This window comes from Ischnura elegans, chromosome 4, assembly GCF_921293095.1.
Source record: "Ischnura elegans chromosome 4, ioIscEleg1.1, whole genome shotgun sequence".
In the NCBI taxonomy this organism is placed as follows: Eukaryota; Metazoa; Arthropoda; class Insecta; order Odonata; family Coenagrionidae; genus Ischnura; species Ischnura elegans.
Genome location: NC_060249.1, coordinates 107746953 through 107766472, shown reverse-complemented (window position 1 = coordinate 107766472; position 19520 = coordinate 107746953). Strand labels below are relative to the sequence as shown.

Genomic DNA, 19520 nt, shown 5'->3' with positions numbered 1-19520 from the left:
CACAACATTTATGCGTATTTTGGAAATAAAAATCTTCCATTTCCGCATCACCATAAATCTATGAGATATAAAAACACCTCCACGCACTCAAGTGATACATTTGAAATAAAACACTATCCTTGACGCTATCTATAAATAATTATCTGCCTTTAGCTGCCGTTTTTTATCTATTTATTACCCCCTAATATGTTAAACTGCCGCCAGGCTACCGTAACGCCATCTCTCGGCATATCCCTCTCGATGACACGATCCTCCATCGTGTGACGCTGGGAGATGCAATCAATTTTTATTTTAGCATTATTAACTACTGGGTAATCACGTAATTAACCATTGTATATGAATCAGAGACCAGGTCAGCAACGACGATGATACTCCACGTAGCTTGTAAATTAGACATTAAAGAATGGCGATGTTGCTGAGAAAAGAGGGAAAAAAATCGTGAAAGAATGCAAAAATCCGAACTTCCTTCAGTGAAGTATTTGGAGTGCAATCGAAATGTTGGATGGAGAAAAATCGCTTTGTCTCAGATATTCAGCCATGCACCATTGCACAATGAGATATTAGGTTTAATCATCGAGATAATATCCGTATATATTGATTTCCACTTTTCACTTCATTTCTCACTAAATCCTAGTATTTGATTCGCTGTTATATATTAAAAAGAATCTTCTTCCTCATGTAAATTTTGATTTTAAATTCTCAAAAAGGGGTAAAATCCATCTTCAATTGCGTCTTAAAAATCGGTGGTCGTTAATCGATGTAAACAGATGACACGATCCTTAACACGACATTTTTTTCTAATTTTTTTTTCATTTTCAACCTTGCGAAAGACCTGCTCTTGAGGAACGAAAGATAAAATTATTTGCACCGGAGGCATCTCTTTGACTACCGGGCGGGCAAAAGAACATTTGTCCGTGAACCGCAAGTTTTGAAACGTTGCGTGACCTCATCGTGTTCCGTTTCAACCGCAAACTGTGTCCTGAAAATTCTCCTGCCTTGTTCTTTGTCCACTATGGTCTTTTTTGTGGCTCAAGGGTCTCTCGCGATTCTCCGATAACATAACATAGCCGTCGATGGATAACTGTTCGCCAAATGGGCATTCGGCAGTGTGTTCTTAATTAGGTGGTATTTATCGATTCATACCCTCCCCATCAAAACCAGAAAATTATTTTTTTAGTATCCTTTTCGATCTGACTTTTCTGTCCCTTATATTGCTGTTGAGATTAAATTTTTCAATAATCGCTAATGTAATTTGAGCGATATCCTGCACCTGAGTATTTTTTCTGCACATTATTTGTTTCTTGATGCTCGTTAAGTTTTCGGCGGTGAATTAATTTCTATCATTCTTGGTGGGATCCATTGCATTTTATTTTCTTCACTCACTGTTTCCCATAGCATTAGTACCGCTGGTTGAGGAAGCATATTTTCAGTATTCATGAATATTCGTTAACTACAAATAAAATTCCCGGGTATTTTAAGTCATTAGGGCTCCAAAGAGGTGCGGAACCTAGGCTAGTGCAAAAGCAGCTCATGCAATTCCCTAGGTTATACGTATTATTCCACTAACCTAGTATTGTCATACAGGAGTCCTCCATTTCTTTCCTTCTTATGTTAGTTAGTTCACATTCCTGTGGGTTTTTCCCCTTTATCCTTTTTGACTTTGCCGAAGTACATTTTTCTTGCTCTTCATCGGAGCTTTCCCTTTAATTTTTCCCTGCATCATGTCTTCCATGTTGTTGCTGTCTCTCATGACAATCCACCTCACTCTCCTCCGGCGTATGGTTCGCCACAGTGCTTTTTGCTTTCATTCCTCCGAGTACCTACCTCCTCGTCCCTCGCTTAATACGTCCATATCCACCATTTGTCACGGGTGAATTTTTCTGCATTCCACGTTCGGAAAATTCGAGCACGAACCTCGGAGGAGCGGGATTGGGGAGTGGAGGAGCGGTGAGCGGATAAAAACCGCGCCCGCTCTCGGCCGAGAGGCGCTGCGCGATGTGTGGTCCGGAGGGCGAAGTAGGCGGTGGTCCCATCGGAGGTGCCACATCATTGGCGTAGGTTTGGGGAGTGGAATCAGTCACCCTTTCGCTCTATGCTCTCGCACTCAAGGGTGCAGCTGATAATTAAGGCTGGGGGGGGGTTTCGGCGCATCTAGTACTTACGGGTGTGGGGGTATTGCATACCCACCAGGGTAAGCAGAAGTTGAGGGGGCCTCTTCAAGAATAATGGTTCAAAATGGCGAGTTTTACGGTTCTCTGAGGGATATTTGATTAATCCTTACACTATTCTATAAGTAATACTGATCCAAAGAAGTTAAATGGATTAAACTTTTTTTAAAATCTGAGCTCTGGGGGGGGTTTTATCCCCCAAAAACCCCCCCTCGCTGCGCCACTGCTCGCACTGATTGCGCTTACATCGGCAGTAGTATTTTTTTAAAAGGTGCGTTGGCGACTAAGACCATTCACTGACCGTAAATGAGAAAAATAATGATAATACTATATAATAACAAAAAAACAAGCTCGATCTTAAACTATTATTGGACAATTTTAAAAATATTAGCAATTATATTTTATTGAAATGGTCAGTTGAGCATAAGAATGTGATGAATCGAGAGACGGATTCGGACTTGTTTCCTAGCACCTCAGCTAGGTTTCCCCCAGCAAGAAACTCAATCTAGGGTGTGACAAATGCACTTGAGTGGGGGTTTTGGAGCGCTGAAAATGCGCTCAAATCAGCAGTTCCCAAAACGTGTAAGTCTGCAGAGCTCTCAGCTTGAAATGAAATTATGTACGAACCACTCCCTACTAGTTACAACCCTTCTATTGCGCTTTGTCCATGTCAAAATTCAAACAGCTAGTGACTACAGCTGTTCTCAGAAGTCATTACTTTATCATTACTATTAATTGGTTGACATGAACTATATCAACTTCAATTGGTGGATGTACTCCATTTTGTCATTGTGAAAAGCAAGTTATTACATTGTGCATTAAGTATATCGTTCTCTTTATAATAGGTTTTAATTAGTTACAGCGCAACGTTTTTGTGTGTCCTTCCGACTACTTTCAAGGCTCTCTTGGACCACAGGTTAGGAAAAACCGTCTTCAATTCTCGGATACCTTCTTTTACGTCCATCCTCCGAGACTCCCAAGACGGTTTTTCTTGCTGTTTCACATTTTCGGCTGTTGAGGCGAGACGGTGACGGTCGAATTTCGGAGATAGCGTGGACATGGAGGGGATGAATACCTTCGTTTTAAGGGTCGTCCTTGGTGGAGGACCCTTTTTTTGGACGCATTTTTTACGATCCGAATTAGCTCTGCGTGGAAATGTGAGAGGCCGCTTCTTTGGGTTAGGCGGAGAGGTGTGACCAGGGAAGCGGAGATAAAATTCACACCGATGCGATGTGCAAGATGGAGAGGGGGACGAAGAATTGGAAAACAAAGCAAGAGCCTCAATCTAGGAGTGTGCCAAATGTACTCGAGTGGAGTTATATGAGCGCTGAGATTGCACTCGCGCTGTCAGAGTAAGCATATACTAGAGCGATTTCGGGTCTTGGTACGTGGGACAAAGATCGCAGTGGAAAAATCTGAGATCATGTGATGGGTATGATTGGCTGCCTACGACGGTAGCGGTTGTTTTCGTCTTATTTATTACGATTCAAACTTTTGTTTTCGTGGAATTGAATTCTCACGAATAAGGGAAAGAATAAGGATTCATGTAAAATTTATTTAAAATTCTTGCTTATTTTCCCGTTTCCCTTCATAATTCTGGATATCACAAACTGGTATTCCATATTTTGAATCGAAACTGGAGTAGGTTGAGGCGATCGACAGAATCGATTAGTTACGCCATGGGTAAGGCAGGGTGAGAAATCCGGCGTATGAATTGCTCAAAGCGAAAGGAGGACGGAGTGAAGTACTTGAATTACCCTTCGCAAAGCATTTAAAAAGAGCGCTCGAGCTGTTATGGTCAACGTGATCGAGGTCCAGGACGTCAACGACCACGTTATAAATACTGTGCTGCAGCCAAATTTGACTCTGGGCCCACCAGGTAGGAAAGTAACACTCTAGCCACTCCACCCACTCGAACCCAGAGCTAGAGAACCACCTGGGTACTAGAGTACCTGTATTCGAGTACATTGGACACAATCCTACCTCAATCACGACGTTGGTCCGTCTTCAGGGGTAGTCGCACCTCTTCCTGGGCACTTTGAAATAATGGGACAACGGAGAGGGTGAGTTTGGATCGTCGGCATACCAGCCCCAGGATGGATTAGCTTAGATGAAGCGCGAACAGAGACTGACTTTTTTCCGTCTCGCCGTTTCTTGTGCCTGGGTGTCGGCGCATAAGGATGGGAGGGTTTAAGAGCCGGGAGGACGAGTCTTGGAGACAGCTCAGCGTGATTGATAGCTCTTTCCCTGTTTTTTCGTTTCCGTAATAACGCTGGGAAAATGAGGATGTCCGCATAGGCTTATCGAAATAACGCATTGTGAACGCGTGTCTGCAAGTTCGCGTCTGTGTGCGTGTGTGTGTAGAGTCCACTTCCTCCCTTCTTGTATCTGCCCCGCAACATTTCCCTCCTGAGATTTCTCTGCCTATTCTTCCACCCTTCCTTTCTCTCCGCGGCCCCTCATCCGCACCTTCGAGGGAAGCCTTTTTCGCTCTCCGATTCCCGCTCTCGGAGAGGGAATTTCGCCAATTTTCGAGGCGCAAATTGGTTCACGCTTTAAAAGTCAGAGTGGGAGAGAGAGGTGTATTAAGGGCGTCCCGCGCAAGGCCGCTATTGTTGTTTCATTGTGTCTGTGTGTGTGTTCCAGTGTGTTCGTGTGTGCATGTGAGTTTGATGGCTCTGGTAAGCCCGTCTGACAATCTCTCTCTTTCTCTTTCTTTTTCCCTCCCCTGGGGGAAATACAGGCACGCCGCCGCTCACGGGCTCCGGAACCGTGCGCATCGTGGTCCAGGACGTCAACGACCACGCTCCCGAGTTCGAGAGGACGTCTTATGAGGCCACCGTGAAGGAGAACTCGGCCCCAGGCACCGTGGTGCTGAGGCCCGTGGCTATGGACCGGGACGCAGGACTCAATGCCAAAATAAGGTGGGTGCCCAAGGGGTTTTTCGCATTTTCTTTGTTGCGGGAGGGGCCTTTCCTACGCCCTTCCTAATTAATTCATGTATAAATCGGTATTAAATTTATTTCTTTAAAAATCGATATAAATTTTCATAAATACTAATTACATTGTGACAGAGAGGAAAATTATTTTCCTGACCGAGATTCGTATCCGAATCTCCAGAATCATCTCCTCTGGGTGTTCTATAACTATAATTGACGTGTCTCTTTATTCCTCTGCGTGGTTTTGTTGGCTTTAGATGGCCAAGAGGAATGCGTATTGACAATTTCTATGTGACATTTTTGCACCTTAAATACCCTTGCAGATTAATTATTGACCATAGGCTGCTGGTCACTCAGCTGGTTATTTCCTTAAATTCCCTAATGAATCAATTAAATCTTGGTCATACTCTGTTTTACACGATGATTAGCATAATTGTTAACTATAATTACTGCCACCTGATAGAAAACTTTTCTCTCACCAAACATCTCTTTGAAGAATTTGCATTTCCAAAAACGCATGTTGAGAATAATATTTATGCGAAAATTCACTGTAGCATAATAAGAGGGAACAGTTAAACTCTAGATTGAATCAATCACATTTTTGCGGTGATGGTTATTCAATTCACGCTTTGTTCAATCAATGGGACGAATTCAAAGTTAGCATTTTTCGTGAAAATCAATTCTCACCTTTATTATGTTTTTGTTTTTCATGTTCAATATTTTTGTATAGTGACTCAAAAATAAAAATTGTCTATCAAGAATACATTTTTTTCCGCAAGCCTCACATTTCATGGAATGCCCCCTCGCTGCTTGCTTAGTACTGGACCAATGTTTCTCAATAAAAACAGTTAAAGGAAATAAACTTAAACCACCTTTACACATTGCAAAATATTCTGTTATTGCAAGTCTTTTGCTCTTAAATCGGAAAGTATCATGTTAGCTGTAATTTAAAGACATCATGTCCTCTTTTTTATCATTTGTTTTTACTATGCTTTTGATAAATATTATTATTCTCTTTATCAAAGATTTTGGCGGGCTTTCAAAAGTGGCATGGTGAAATGAACTGAAATAATTTGTTAGTGGCAAAATGAAATCGTCAAGCAGTTTATAATACGATATGATTTTAAATGTATGTGGACATAGATAGAATTCGGTGATATTTTTAGGAAGGCGGTCGAATAACATATTCTACCTGTGGCAAATAAGCACACACCAAGGGGATGTTCATTAACCTCCAAGCCCATTAGTTACGTGGTGTATTGGGAAAATCATACTTGCCCTCCATCTAAAATTTGTTCTGAATCCGCCTCTGAGACATCAGCTGGGCTTATCCTTTAAGAAGTGATATCTATCAAAAAGAGTTGTTTCAATCAAGTACAAATCATTTACAAGGTCATGTTTCATTTTTAACTAGTCTAGGGGGCGACGACCTGTTACTAGTTTTAAAGTACGTATAGTCACGTATAATTAGTCGTTTGTCTTTGACTTTGAGAGCGAACATTAAACTCTTTGATAAATGAAAATAGGAAACATTTTCGATTCAGAAGGATGCGGAATATAAAATGAAGAATTGTTTTTTATTCCCAAACTATGATTCAGATTCCATTTCCCAGAAATTATATACCTATTTCTATGTCATGCATATACTTGTTCCCTTGCCATTGAAATCTTGATTATCAAACGCGAACACCTTTTCAGTCATCTTTAAAAATATCAACTGCTGGCAAATTATTTGGATGAAAGCAAAATAACATCCTTTGAATGAAAAATTGAAAGACTATTGAAATCTGGAAGGCACTGTTTCGTTAGAAATAGGAACTATCTCCAATTAAAAAAAACATCGGATTTATTTCGATGCTGCACAATGGCCGCGTAATCAAAGTCTTCCGAAATTGTGGGGTTACACTTCAGAGTCCGGATCTACATGTCACTGATTTTTTTATCCTAACTGATTACTTTTGGGTATCAGAGAAGGGGTAGATTGTGTATGAACGGCGATCCTGCTCCCCTCTACCCGTGTATTGTCGTTTTTCAAGCTCAATGGCCTATTATGAAAACGTAAATAAAAGCAATGTTCAATGCTCGCGCAATTCGTGTTTATTCATGAAATGTAAATTTTATGTGTTCTATTTTTTTTAATTATGATCATTGAGTGGTACGTTTGTGGTGCTAATGATGCACCCGAGAGAACCCAAATATTCTTCTCTTTTCCGATGACTGCATGATGACATGACCACCTTCTTCCAGGTTCACACTGACAGGAGAGCACGTGGAGAGGTTCACGGTGGAGGAGGATACGGGCGAGTTGCGGACGGCCGTCCCGCTGGACCGGGAGGAGAAGTCCGTGTACAGGCTGATGGTGGTGGCCAAGGACTCGAGCCCCACGGAGCCCCGCTCTACCGAACTCCCCGTGCTCGTCGCCGTCATCGACGAGAACGACAACGCGCCCAAGTTCTCCGCAGACAAGTACACGGTGCACATCCCGGACAAGACACAGCCAGGTAAGTTACGCGATGGAAAAAATTTATTGAAAACGTTTTCATGGCGAACTAAAAAGAATACACCTTTTGTTGGTAAACTTTTGTTCTATCAATTTTTCAATTAACTTTCATGCAAACACATTTTTTGTGATGACTATAATCCTCGTTCCTTAAAATGATTGCATCGCTGCCATCGGATTTTGGTGGCCATCTTTTGAACTAAATTCGGTATTAAATTTTAAATTCTGATTAATAAGCAAGATACAGTTAAAATCATGATAAAAATTTTAGAATATTGCATTGTCGTCCGGTTCTGAGTTATAATAAAAACTTCAGCTAGATAACCAATCGGAAAGTGGGTTAAAATTGAGTTGCAAGATTTGACCCAGACAAGGTGACAAACATCAAAGCAAGTTTATAAAAACTTTATAACATGACTGACGCCCGCCAGGATTGGCTTGAGTCGCGAACTCGGTGGAGCACAACTAGCGTGCATTGTGGTCTCCTGATATTCATATCAATGGGATTACATAGAGGAGGCCCCAGTCCGTTTCGCCAAAGTTTCATTTATGGTGCCACCTTGCTCGATTTTTAAATCGGTTTCCGAAAATGCTCACCGTGATCCGATGAGCGCAGAGCGATGAACTTATCCACTATGTTTGATTTAGAGTATTTGCATTCGCGGGTATTAGCATTGAAGTTGTGCTTTCGGTAGTTTGTATCATCTCCAATATAACTTTCTGTTAGAAGTCTCAATTAAAGGTGATATCCCCTTAAAATTCGGAACGCCCTACCGTCAGTGTCGCTAATTGCGACTGTCGTAAACCTACTCAAATGCGCGGTGGATGACATCATATCAAATTGCGGACAGAAGTATGCTCTACTGTAATATTCGTGGCTCATACTCTCCCGAGCATCGTTTCAGCGGACGTCAGTTGCCATTATTTTATTATTTTCGTTAAGGAGGTTTTGATCTATTCACGCAATTCATATCAATCCCTGAATTCAGCCGTTGCTGTTGAACTGCCAAATCCGGCCGCCTGCCTAAAATTTTCGGAAATCTGAAGAAGTAATGCAGATTTTCCGCGACTTTATTTTTAATGGAAACTTTTATCGGCTTCATGAAATATATTCAGCCTATTCCCAATCAAAGGACGCATTTTGAGGACCTTTTGTGCCACCATTCTCTTAAAGCTTGTTGTCTATGGTAATTTTGTGATGATTTTATCGCCTGTGCAGTTAATTCAATGAGAAGCTTTTAATAAACTGATTGCATGAAATATCTTATTCGGGGCGTTTGTTAAATTATAACCCATCCTCATAGTCAACAGCACGTAAATTGGTATACATTTCATGAGGAAATTAGTTGGAGTGGTTGGTGATTTGATCCATATTCAGCTGGAGGAAACAGCTTTCTATATTTAGAGTGAGTGCGAAATAAATGGCGCCTTTGTTTCACATTTCAGCGTCTTAAAGATCCTCAGAACCCTGGATTGTTTAGGAATATTTTTCCTTTTTTCGAATGCAATCCTAATGACATTCATTTAGGCTAATTTACGTCCTTCAATTGGTAGCTATAAAAAAAGAGCACATATCGCCGATAGTGGAAGACTAGTTAGTTTAAGATGAGAAATTTGGCTATGTTGTAATCCAATCCCATTTCTTTCCATTTATTTATTGTATATCGGATGTTTTATGACGTATGAACGGTTACTTCGCCAAAGCGGTTCTCTAAAATGTGTGTGCCAGCATCAGTTGCAACACGCATTCTTTTCCCTGATTCTGATCTATGTAAAGTTTTTTCTTAAGTTTAACTGCGAAAATTTTTTACTGTAAGTATAAACTTTTAAAATCATCTTCCATGTCTTGTTTCAATGTCTGATGCAGTGCTCCTTAGTTAAAATGTTACGAGGACCTCGTTTCATTCAACAGCGTAGCCATTCCCTTCCCGGCCCGTGGCTCCCTTCTCGGCTGAACTGAGTTATCGTGGGTCGCGACGGCAAAGCCATCGGCGCGGTTGAAGATGAAAGCGTTACCTATATTATAACACGAGTGTTTTGTTTCGGATAAGCGTGCTCTCTGCGGTTAATGTGGGCATACAAATGTAATGGACGACGATTGCGCGGAGGGAGAAGATAAAGAGGCCTGAAATATGATATCGAGAAACGAGATGGACGCAGCCGATTGATTAAAAAAATTAACGGCGAAAAAGGGAAAGGGAGGAAGGAGGCAGGGGGGAGGGGGGGGGGGGGTAGGCGAATACGCTGACGTGAAATAAGGAGCCGTGCGCGGGGTAAGGCGGCGGTATTCCAAGCGCTAACAAATAACGCTTGGGGGGGAATGAGGGGGATAAGGTGGGTGCTGAGGGGGTTGGTCGGTCGCTGAGACTCGGGGAAGGTGGCAAATATAGACAACTTCTCCATTAATTGCAGGTCTCACGCCGAAGATACAAGTAGCTGATAATTTCAACCTTTTAAATGTATTTTCCGCGCACGCGCTATTTTTTTTTGTCTTTCTTTCCCTCACGCTCGGTAGCCGGGGTAACGCCGGTCCGGGGGTGAGGGAGCATGGTAAAGGTTTTGAGGGTATAAAATAAGCCGCTTCAGTGTTCGCGATTGCACACTCGCCGCGATATGTCCTTAGAAGAAATGAAGGAAGCGAGCGGTGTTCCGAGTGGACGTCCGCTTGTAAGGAGAATGCCTCTGGTTAGAGTCATTTCTAATTAGTGGCCACTTCGATGTCTCTTGGAGCTGTGCTAAATCTTCCCGCTGTAAGCTCGGAATTAGCTCCTTCTGGTTCTTTCTTCTCTTGCCGAGTGTATTAGGGCCTAATAACTTCCCGGAGTGTGGAAAAAAAGAGGGAGAAAAGAAAGGTAACGGATTGGAAAGAAAACGTTTTTCTTCGACACCCAATCGCTCGCTGAGTGGTCTTAAGAATGGGTGAAACGACCAGCGAATATTCGCGGAATGGGACGTTCTAGAAGGAAAGAACCGTGCCGGGGAGAAATTTCTCGTCTTCTGTCTAGCACAGCTGTGCGGGAGTGACGGTGAAGGAACTCCGACAAAGGTATTCATAAATGGTCCGCCGACTTCCTACGAATGTGTGCCGTGAGTCTTGTGGAACAGCATTCGCATTAGTCAGCAAATGTAATTCTCTATCAACATTGGCTTACTTCAGAAGTGCGGCTTTAAAAATATTACGAGCAACGTTACGGAAGCACGTACATGACTATTAATTCAAGTAAGTTAGTTTCCAAATATCATATCTAAGAGAGTAGCTGATTCATGTCAATTCTAAAGTAAAACACTTAATGATAAAACAGCTAAGATTGAATTATAGTTTCAATAAGCTCTCTATATTTTCTATTAGATGTGTGAGGTGCTTGATCCTGAACTGCAAATTTCAACAAATGCTCACTAAAATTAAATAATCTAATTTATTTTTAATTGTATATGCGCTGTATCTAACTTTATTTTTATTATAAACTTTTCTTATGAATTATCGCTATTAGATTGTCCTTTTTACTTTCATGTTCATAATTATTATGTTCTTTTAGTTGGAAAAAGCAGATTTAGTTGGCAATCTCATCGAACCTTAATATGAAAGCCGGTTTAGTAATGTTTTTTGCAATGTTATTAACCTTTTAAAGGATCATAATGTCCTATGCTCCAACAGACGGAGTCTCTATCCGTAATTCCGATTCTACGAGTTACCTTTAAATATTCGATAATCTGAATCCGATAAGATTCTGTTAGGACATGTATCATGTTCGCAGGGCTTTACTTCCCCTACTTCAGAGTTTTTATTTACAGAGAAAGATTCTTTTTCCGTGCCCCTTCAGTGCATGAGGCCGACCTTCTGTTCATAAAGGCTCATCTACTTAGTATGTATCGTTTGCGTATCAGTCATCCAAAATCGTTGCTTTACCTGATTTTTCATCACTGTTATAATGTAAATTCCTTTTTCACCGACATTTGTCATCAGCTATGTCACAGAAATAACTTCGTTAATTTCCGTTACGATTTTAATGGGGCTGACCATGGTTTCTGTGAATAATTGTCTCAGTCAAGGGCAATCATCACGCTATGATTTCGTTTAACCTGTGTGGGCCCAGTCAAATAGTTGTAGAAATCTATCAAGCTGTTTATGTGATCATACTAGTCGCTTATTTCCACAATTAGTCGTAAGTATTACATATTCTCTTCTATAAGTATTTATCATTTTTTGGCGATCTGTTTGCGAGTAGAGCTTGTAATTTGTCCCTTTTCTGAATGGTGACTTCATCGGCACACCACGAATATGTCACTGGCCCGCCCTCCGCCGACCCCTCCTCTGATGCGGCATTAACATCGCGCCGACCAAGAGGAGTCTTTCGCGTGGAATTTCATCGCCGGGAGGCAGCGGCTCGGTGTGGCGATCGTCATTTCACTCCGGCCGCAGCAGAAAAGCGGCGTTCTTTTTAGACTGGTTAACGCACGGCGAATTGGTTTATCCTTTCAAGAAAGGAGTCCACAATCGCGTACGTGTCGGATTACATTCACCATCCTTTGGCATTCTTCCAGTGGGTGAACGATTCCTTGAGGCGCGACCTCTCCCGCACGGTGAGAAGAGCCGAGAGGGAAAATAAGCGGTCGAAATCAGACGGCGAGGTGGGAAGAAGAGGGAAATGGAGGAACGGGCCTTGATTTCTGCAGGTCGGACGGGAAAAATGCGCATGCTCAGATGCATATGTGATCATTGCGCCTGCCTCTGTCCGCCATTACTAGAGGGTTTTGCTTTTCACGCCTTAAACTCACGACATTTGTCGAGGCCAGTGATGCAGGATCAGTAGTATTTGATGTATGTGTAAAATTTTGATCGTCATTTTAGGTTATAGATTTTATTAGCTAATTCATAGATGATTGTGCAACGGTTATTTCTGTAGGATTTTTTTTTCGTAGAACTACAAGTTTTGTGATCTGATCGGGGCGATTTTAGGATATGTATTTTTGCACGAATCGATGATGGACCCAATTCCCAAATCACATGCCTCAAATTGAATTCCACTGCAGAAAAATGTTGTTATTTGAAATACATCATAGAATAACTTAATTGGGAATTATAAATAATGGTAATCAATCATGAATTCAATTAATTAGTTGTAACCCTTGAAGGTCTAAACAGTGAATGCAGACTTTTCATCGTGTCTTCATTGTGTACGATGTAGCATTTCAATTTCCATTTTAAGACGATCCCAATGTTCTTAGGAAGCCTAAAAGGAAATTGCGTCAATGGTGTAAGTTATAAATACCTTAACTTAATATTGTATCATAAATACCGTAAATATATGAGGTAACGTTTCAGGCTCACAATAATATTAGTACCTACGCCACTGGCACCTACTACTGCTTCCGATTTATGATTTAAGGTGTATTTCTACCGTTGTATCTAAGGAGCGATGCAACTGCTCTCAACTTTAGACCGCACCAAAAATAATGTTTCGAATTCAGCACAATAACGGCGGCAGTTTGGTTTTGGGATTTAAGAAAGGATCACTTTACACTGCCGGCTCGTTGAAATCCACTCAACCGATTAACCTCAGTAATTCTATTGAACGAAGAGGATGTGCTAAGGATTTTGAGATGGGATAGGCTATGGAGAAGAAGGGAGAGAAGAAAATCGTGACCTCGGGGTATGTGCTGTGGCGAGCAATAAATATCACAGTACTAGAATTCAGGAGGAGGGAAGCGAATAGAGAAAAAATAAGCTTTAAGAGGATTTCATTGTTACGTCCGCATCCCCTTCAGCGATTAGTAAGTACCCCTCATCCATCTTTTATTAGAATTAATAAGTGCTCTGAGTTTCCTCGTATTTGCATAATTCAAAAGAAAGCATAGTAATAGATTTCGTGTACTTGTCATTTCGTACGTAGCCTGCAGTTTGTCTTCTAGTCACCTCTCGCCCGTCACATTACGCGCGCTTTGCGTGTATTTCATAATTAAGGCAATCATTGCATTGCTATTTCAGTTATTAATTGAATTCAGATCCGTGTTCATTCATAGAATACATAGAGTGCGAGTAGAGTGCGGGCATACAACTTGTCTCTTTGATCCGTTTTAAATGAATCGAAATAGCAGATTATTGAACGCGTGAATGGAGAAAGTGATGATGATATTTGGAATCGGCGAGGCGGGCAAGCATTTATTCGTATGGAATAGAGTTGAAATATTTTATTTATACAGTTTATATTTATGGTATTGTCAGTTTAAGCGTTGTGGTAGTCATTAATTTAAAATAAATGTAATGCATTTCTCAATCGATTAAATAAAAAACATAATTTTTTTTATCCGATATTGCTTCTGCTTAATTTTTCCTCTATTTTTAAAGGAATATGAATTATGTCAGTAATGTAATTTACGTGCGATCTCCCAATAAAAGTACTTAACATATTTTAATAAATCATTGGGACTGACTGATTCTGCTGATGGAGTTGAGAATTCTGTAGTAAACAAGATAATAGTTTGATTGATCGTCGATCATATGATATCATGAGATTAATGCCCATGATTCGCTTTTCGCGCTAATGAGTAAACCTTATAATTCTAATTCCCTAAGGCGATCGAAAACGAGTTCTCATTAAATATTTTTGTTTTTGCAGATCAATTCGTCTTCGGTGCAAAGGCAGTGGATAACGACGTAGATCAGAACAGCAAGATCGTTTATCACCTGGGGGGCAAGGACGCTGACAAGTTCACCATGGAGCCGGAGACGGGCGTCATCAAAGCGGCGCGGGACCTCAGCGCTAGCGGAACGTCGACCTTCCAACTCCAACTCAGGGCCACCGATGGTGGCCGGGAGCCGCGGTCCGCCGTCGCCGAACTACTGGTCAAGCTGATGCCATCACATCTCTTTCCCAGTGTATCCATCCCCCAGAGGCTGTTCACCCTTCCAGAAGACGCTAGAGAGCAAGTGCTCACCAGGGTTACGGCTTCTTCCCCGAAGGCTGGTCCCTCCGGGGGGATCCGATACTCCGTGGCTGGCGGAAACGTTGGGGATGCCCTGAGGATCGACCCGATCACAGGGGAGGTTTCGGCCGGAGGGAAGAGAGGGTTGGACTTCGAGACCGCCCCGACCTACGAGGTTTGGGTCGCCGCCAGGGACTCGGACGAGCCTCCTCTTCGCTCGGTTGCTAGGCTACTCCTCAACGTCACTGACGCCAACGACAACCCTCCGATGTTCGAGCATGCCCTCTACAATGCAACCGTGCTGGAAGAAGAAATAGCACCCGTGAGAGTGCTGTCTCTCAGGGCTACTGACGCAGACTGCGGTGCCAACGGACGCGTGCTCTACCAACTCAGGGATAGTGGAGACACTGACCGTGCCTTCGCTTTGGACGCGGAAACGGGAGAGCTTACTACCAACGTGAAGCTGGATCGTGAATCTGTTTCCGCATACACCCTCATTGTAGAGGCAGTCGACCAGGGAATGCCGGCTTTGACGGGGTCATCCACTGTCATTGTCACAGTCGTTGATAAAAATGACAACCCACCGAAGTTCACCAGGTTATTTAGTGTGAACGTGACGGAAAACGCTGAATTAGGAACGTTTGTCATCCAGGTGACAAGCTCAGATCTTGATATCGGGGAAAACGCCAATGCATCCTACTCGTTTACGGAAAACCCTGGAGGAAAGTTTCGTATTGACCCCTTGACTGGAAATGTCACCGTTGCAGGACCTTTGGACAGAGAAGCTGAGGACGAATACATGCTGAAAGTTGTGGCTGTTGATGGTGCTTGGCGACAGGAGACGCCATTAACTATTACGATCCAAGATCAGAATGATAACGCGCCAGAGTTTGAGCATTCTGATTACAATTTCAACTTCCCAGAGCTTCAAAGGGCCGTAGCATTCGTCGGCCAAGTGTCTGCAACGGATAGGGATAAGCAAGGTCCAAATGCTGTGATATCATACGCATTAAAACATCCTTCGGATTTTTTTGCTGTCGACCCAGCAAGCGGTGAAGTATTCTCTAAACGAAGCTTAAGTTACAAACACACTGCCCTTGAGCCGTCACCTGAAAATCAGTACGTCCTAACTGTTAGTGCCACGGACAATGGGAAGCCTCCTATGTCATCGGAATGCACGGTCACTGTGAATGTGGTGGATGCCAACAATAACGCTCCTTCTTTCGAGAAGCCTGAGTACTTTACACCTGTACCGGAAGGGGCGTCAGTGGGCCAGAAACTTCTGCGCGTGATTGCTAGGGACGATGAAGACTTTGGTGTCAATGCAGAAGTGGAATACCTAAGGATCGGTGGAAATGGATCTGAACTGTTTACAATTGGGCGCAACACTGGCTGGATTACGGTTGCTGCTCCATTGCGGGCTCGACGCCTTCAAGTATTTATTCTCAGGATACGAGCGCTGGACAAGGGTTCTCCCCCTCAATCGGATGAAACAACTGTTACATTGGTGGTAACTGGAGAGAATAGACACACACCAACGTTCACAGCCCTGAGTTACCAAGTGATTGTCCCGGAAAACGAACCAGTTAACTCCACAATATTGACCGTTGCCGCTGCCGACGCAGACGAAGGGCCGAATGGTATCGTTCGATACGCTATTGCCGGAGGAGATGAACAAAGAGCATTTACTGTCGACAAATTTACTGGCGCAGTGACGTTACTACGTTCTTTGGACTATGATAGCGTGCAGGAATACCATCTTAATGTTACAGCAAGAGATTTAGGATTTGAGCCTAGAACTGCTACAGCAATGTTGACAGTAACACTAACTGATATCAATGATAACGCTCCTGTATTCAATAGTACTGTTTACGATGCTTACCTGAAGGAAAATGCTCCTCCTAAGACCTCAGTTTACCGAGTGGAAGCGAAAGATATTGACTCTCCGAAGAATGCCATTATTCAATATTCTATCGTTGGAGGTAGTGGCCGAGAGTGGTTTAGTATTGGGGCGAAGACTGGTGAAATAACCTCAAAGGTGAGCTTCGACTTTGAAGAGAGGGCACTGTACACTCTGGACGTCCTTGCTGCGAATCCAGACTCAACGATGCATGGATCTACAACAGTACATGTCCATATCACTGGAGAAAATGAATTCTTCCCTAAGTTCGTCCAGCCAGTTTTCCACTTCACAGTTTCAGAATCAGCACAGGTTGGAGCAAGCGTTGGTCTTGTGCAAGCGACAGACGCAGACGCAGGGCCAGACGGAGAAGTGTTCTATCTGCTTGTTGGGTCCAGCAATGATCGCGGTTTCGCTCTTATGGCATCTACTGGACGACTAACAGTATCGCGACATCTTGATAGGGAGACTCAGAACCGGGTCGTTCTCACCGTTTTAGCAAAGAATGCTGGTAGTATTAGAGGTAACGATACGGATGAAGCTCAGGTAGTCATATCTGTTCAAGATGGCAATGATCCCCCAGAGTTTTTGAAACCACGTTACGAAGGCCAAGTTTCGGAGGGTGCTCCCATTGGAACTCGCGTACTATCAGTGTCGGCGGTAGACAAAGATGTGCGCCCTCAGAACAATCATTTTGCCTATTCTATCATCGGTGGCAATGAAGGACAAGCTTTCAGAGTCGATCCTCAGTCTGGTTCATTGGAGACTGCTTCTAGATTAGACAGAGAAACGATAGAGACCTATACGCTAATTGTTGGAGCAATCGACACCGGAACCCCACCGCAGACTGGAACAACGGAAGTCAGAGTGATTGTCACGGATGTAAATGACAATGGGCCGATATTCCGTCCTGCTGTACCTGTCGGGTACGTGCTTGAAAACGAGCCCGCATCCACCAGTGTCATGATCCTTTCTGCAGCTGATCCCGACTTACCACCCAATGGGCCTCCATTCACTTACGAGCTTGTTGGGGGCAAACAACAGGATTACATCACTGTGGAAAAGCATTCTGGTTTGGTGAAAACAACAAGGAGCATCGATCGTGAGATAACGCCAGAATTAGGATTCGTGGTGGAAGTCGCGGACAGTGGAACACCGAGAATGACTGCCAGGCACGACGTTCGTGTTGTGGTACTGGATAGAAATGATAGCCCATCGACGCCACGAATGGTCAGAGTGCTAGTACATTTCTTCAGAGGCACATTCTCTTCCTCTGGTGCCAAGATCGCAGATATTAGGCCGAATGATGCCGATACTTCTGGGCAGTACAGTTGTAAGATTCTGGGTTCGGTCCCGAAGGGTGTTTCAATACCCAGTGGTTGTGAGCTGCATGTGAGTAAGCACGTGGCTGAATCTCCCAACATGGTATTGTCGCTCAAGGTGCAGGGCAATGATGGAGTGTATCCTGACGTCGAATCGTCTGTCAGTGTGGAATTTGTCGCCTACGATAACACCACCGTCGACAACAGCGTGACCATACGGGCTGAAAATCTAACTGCCAGCAAATTCCTAGCTGAATCATATAAGCCGCTGCTAGATCTAATGGGTTCAGTATTCGATTCTGGCGACACCCCCGTCATATTCAGCATACGAGATGCGGAGAGCGACGGTACCGAAGTTTCCGTCGCAGTCCGAGCCCCAGGAGGTGGATACCGAAGCAGAACGCACGTCGGGGACGCTCTCGCAAGAAAGCGGGACCTACTTCAACAAATATTCCGTTCTAGGTCCCTCTCTGTACCCTACTCACCATGCCACTTGAGGCCACCATGCGAGAACGGCGGTGCGTGCAGCGAGGGAATCCATGTCGTTCCCGAGAGGATGAGCGTGACGGACAGCTCTTCACTGATCTTCACCTCGCCTTCGGTGGGACACGACTTTGCTTGCAAGTGCACGGACGGTTTCGTTGGGAGGAAGTGCGAGAGGCGGCAGGATCCCTGCTCTCCGAACCCTTGCCACTCAGGCGCGACCTGCAGGAGGCACAATAACGAGTTCATCTGCGCCTGCCCGCCCGGTCAGGAAGGAAAGCTGTGCGAGGTGGAGAAGGGCGCGGCATGCGCATCTCAGCCTTGCGCCAATGGCGGATCCTGCAGGGAGTCTCCTTCGGGAGGATTCTTCTGCCTCTGCCGACCCTGGTTCCGTGGAGCGCGGTGCGAAACGGCCGCCGCCGATTCTTGTCGTCGCAACCCATGTCTGCACGGCGGCCGTTGCATACCGCTCAAGCCCGGCTATCGCTGCAGTTGTCCGGATGGACGGCATGGTACTCACTGCGAACGATCCACGTTCGGCTTCAACGAGCTGTCCTACATGGCTTTCCCCGCGCTAGACGGCAGCACAAACGACGTGTCGGTGGTGTTCGCCACCAGTAAGCCGGACGCTCTCCTGGTTTACGGGTACGGAATCCAGACTGGCGGAAGGTCGGATTTCGTGGCCCTGGAGCTGCTGGGCGGGCGGGCGACATTCTCGTTCGGCGGTGCCCGGACAGCGATCGCTTCCATCTCGGCGGGGGGCTTCTTGTCCGACGGTGAATGGCACAAGGTGACGGCCACAAGGAACGGTCGCGTCATCTCTTTGGCGGTCGGTAGCTGCTCTGAGAACGGCGACGTGTGCAAGGAGTGCCGGCCTGGAGACAAATCCTGCTATGCCGACGACGTCGGACCTTCTGGGTGAGTTATATTGAATTATTATACATTCCATCGTAAAAGTTCTGTTTCCAATCATTAGTGAATTTTCCGTTGGCGCAATGCGATGGAAGAGATCTTTTGTAAAGCTATATCATTATTTCGTCTTCCTCTTGAAAGGGACGCCTCCCTCTTGTCCTTCTTATTTGATGGCCTCGTTCAATTCTATATGACTCTTCCGCTGTAATCAATTCTTGGTCATCTTCTTATTTCATAACCGGTTAAAATATAGCATGCTTCCGCCAATTTTTCATTTTCACCCTTACATTCTTCGAAGAACCGTAAAGCCGATATTAAGTAACCAAAGACGCATTATTATTTAGTTTAATTGTGAGTGTTATTTTGTGTCCT

At 43.9% G+C, this 19520-nt stretch overlaps 1 protein-coding gene across 1 annotated transcript in view; it reads left to right on the top strand.

The window, feature by feature from the left end:
• The window catches only part of LOC124157874 (cadherin-related tumor suppressor), a 571438-nt gene that overhangs the window by 541635 nt on the left and 10283 nt on the right, over positions 1 to 19520 (top strand). Inside the window, exons 7-9 of the mRNA XM_046532937.1 lie at positions 4912 to 5092; positions 7355 to 7608; positions 14225 to 19154. Of these exons, the coding sequence (XP_046388893.1) occupies positions 4912 to 5092; positions 7355 to 7608; positions 14225 to 19154 (5365 nt within the window). The remainder of the gene's footprint in view (positions 1 to 4911; positions 5093 to 7354; positions 7609 to 14224; positions 19155 to 19520) is intronic.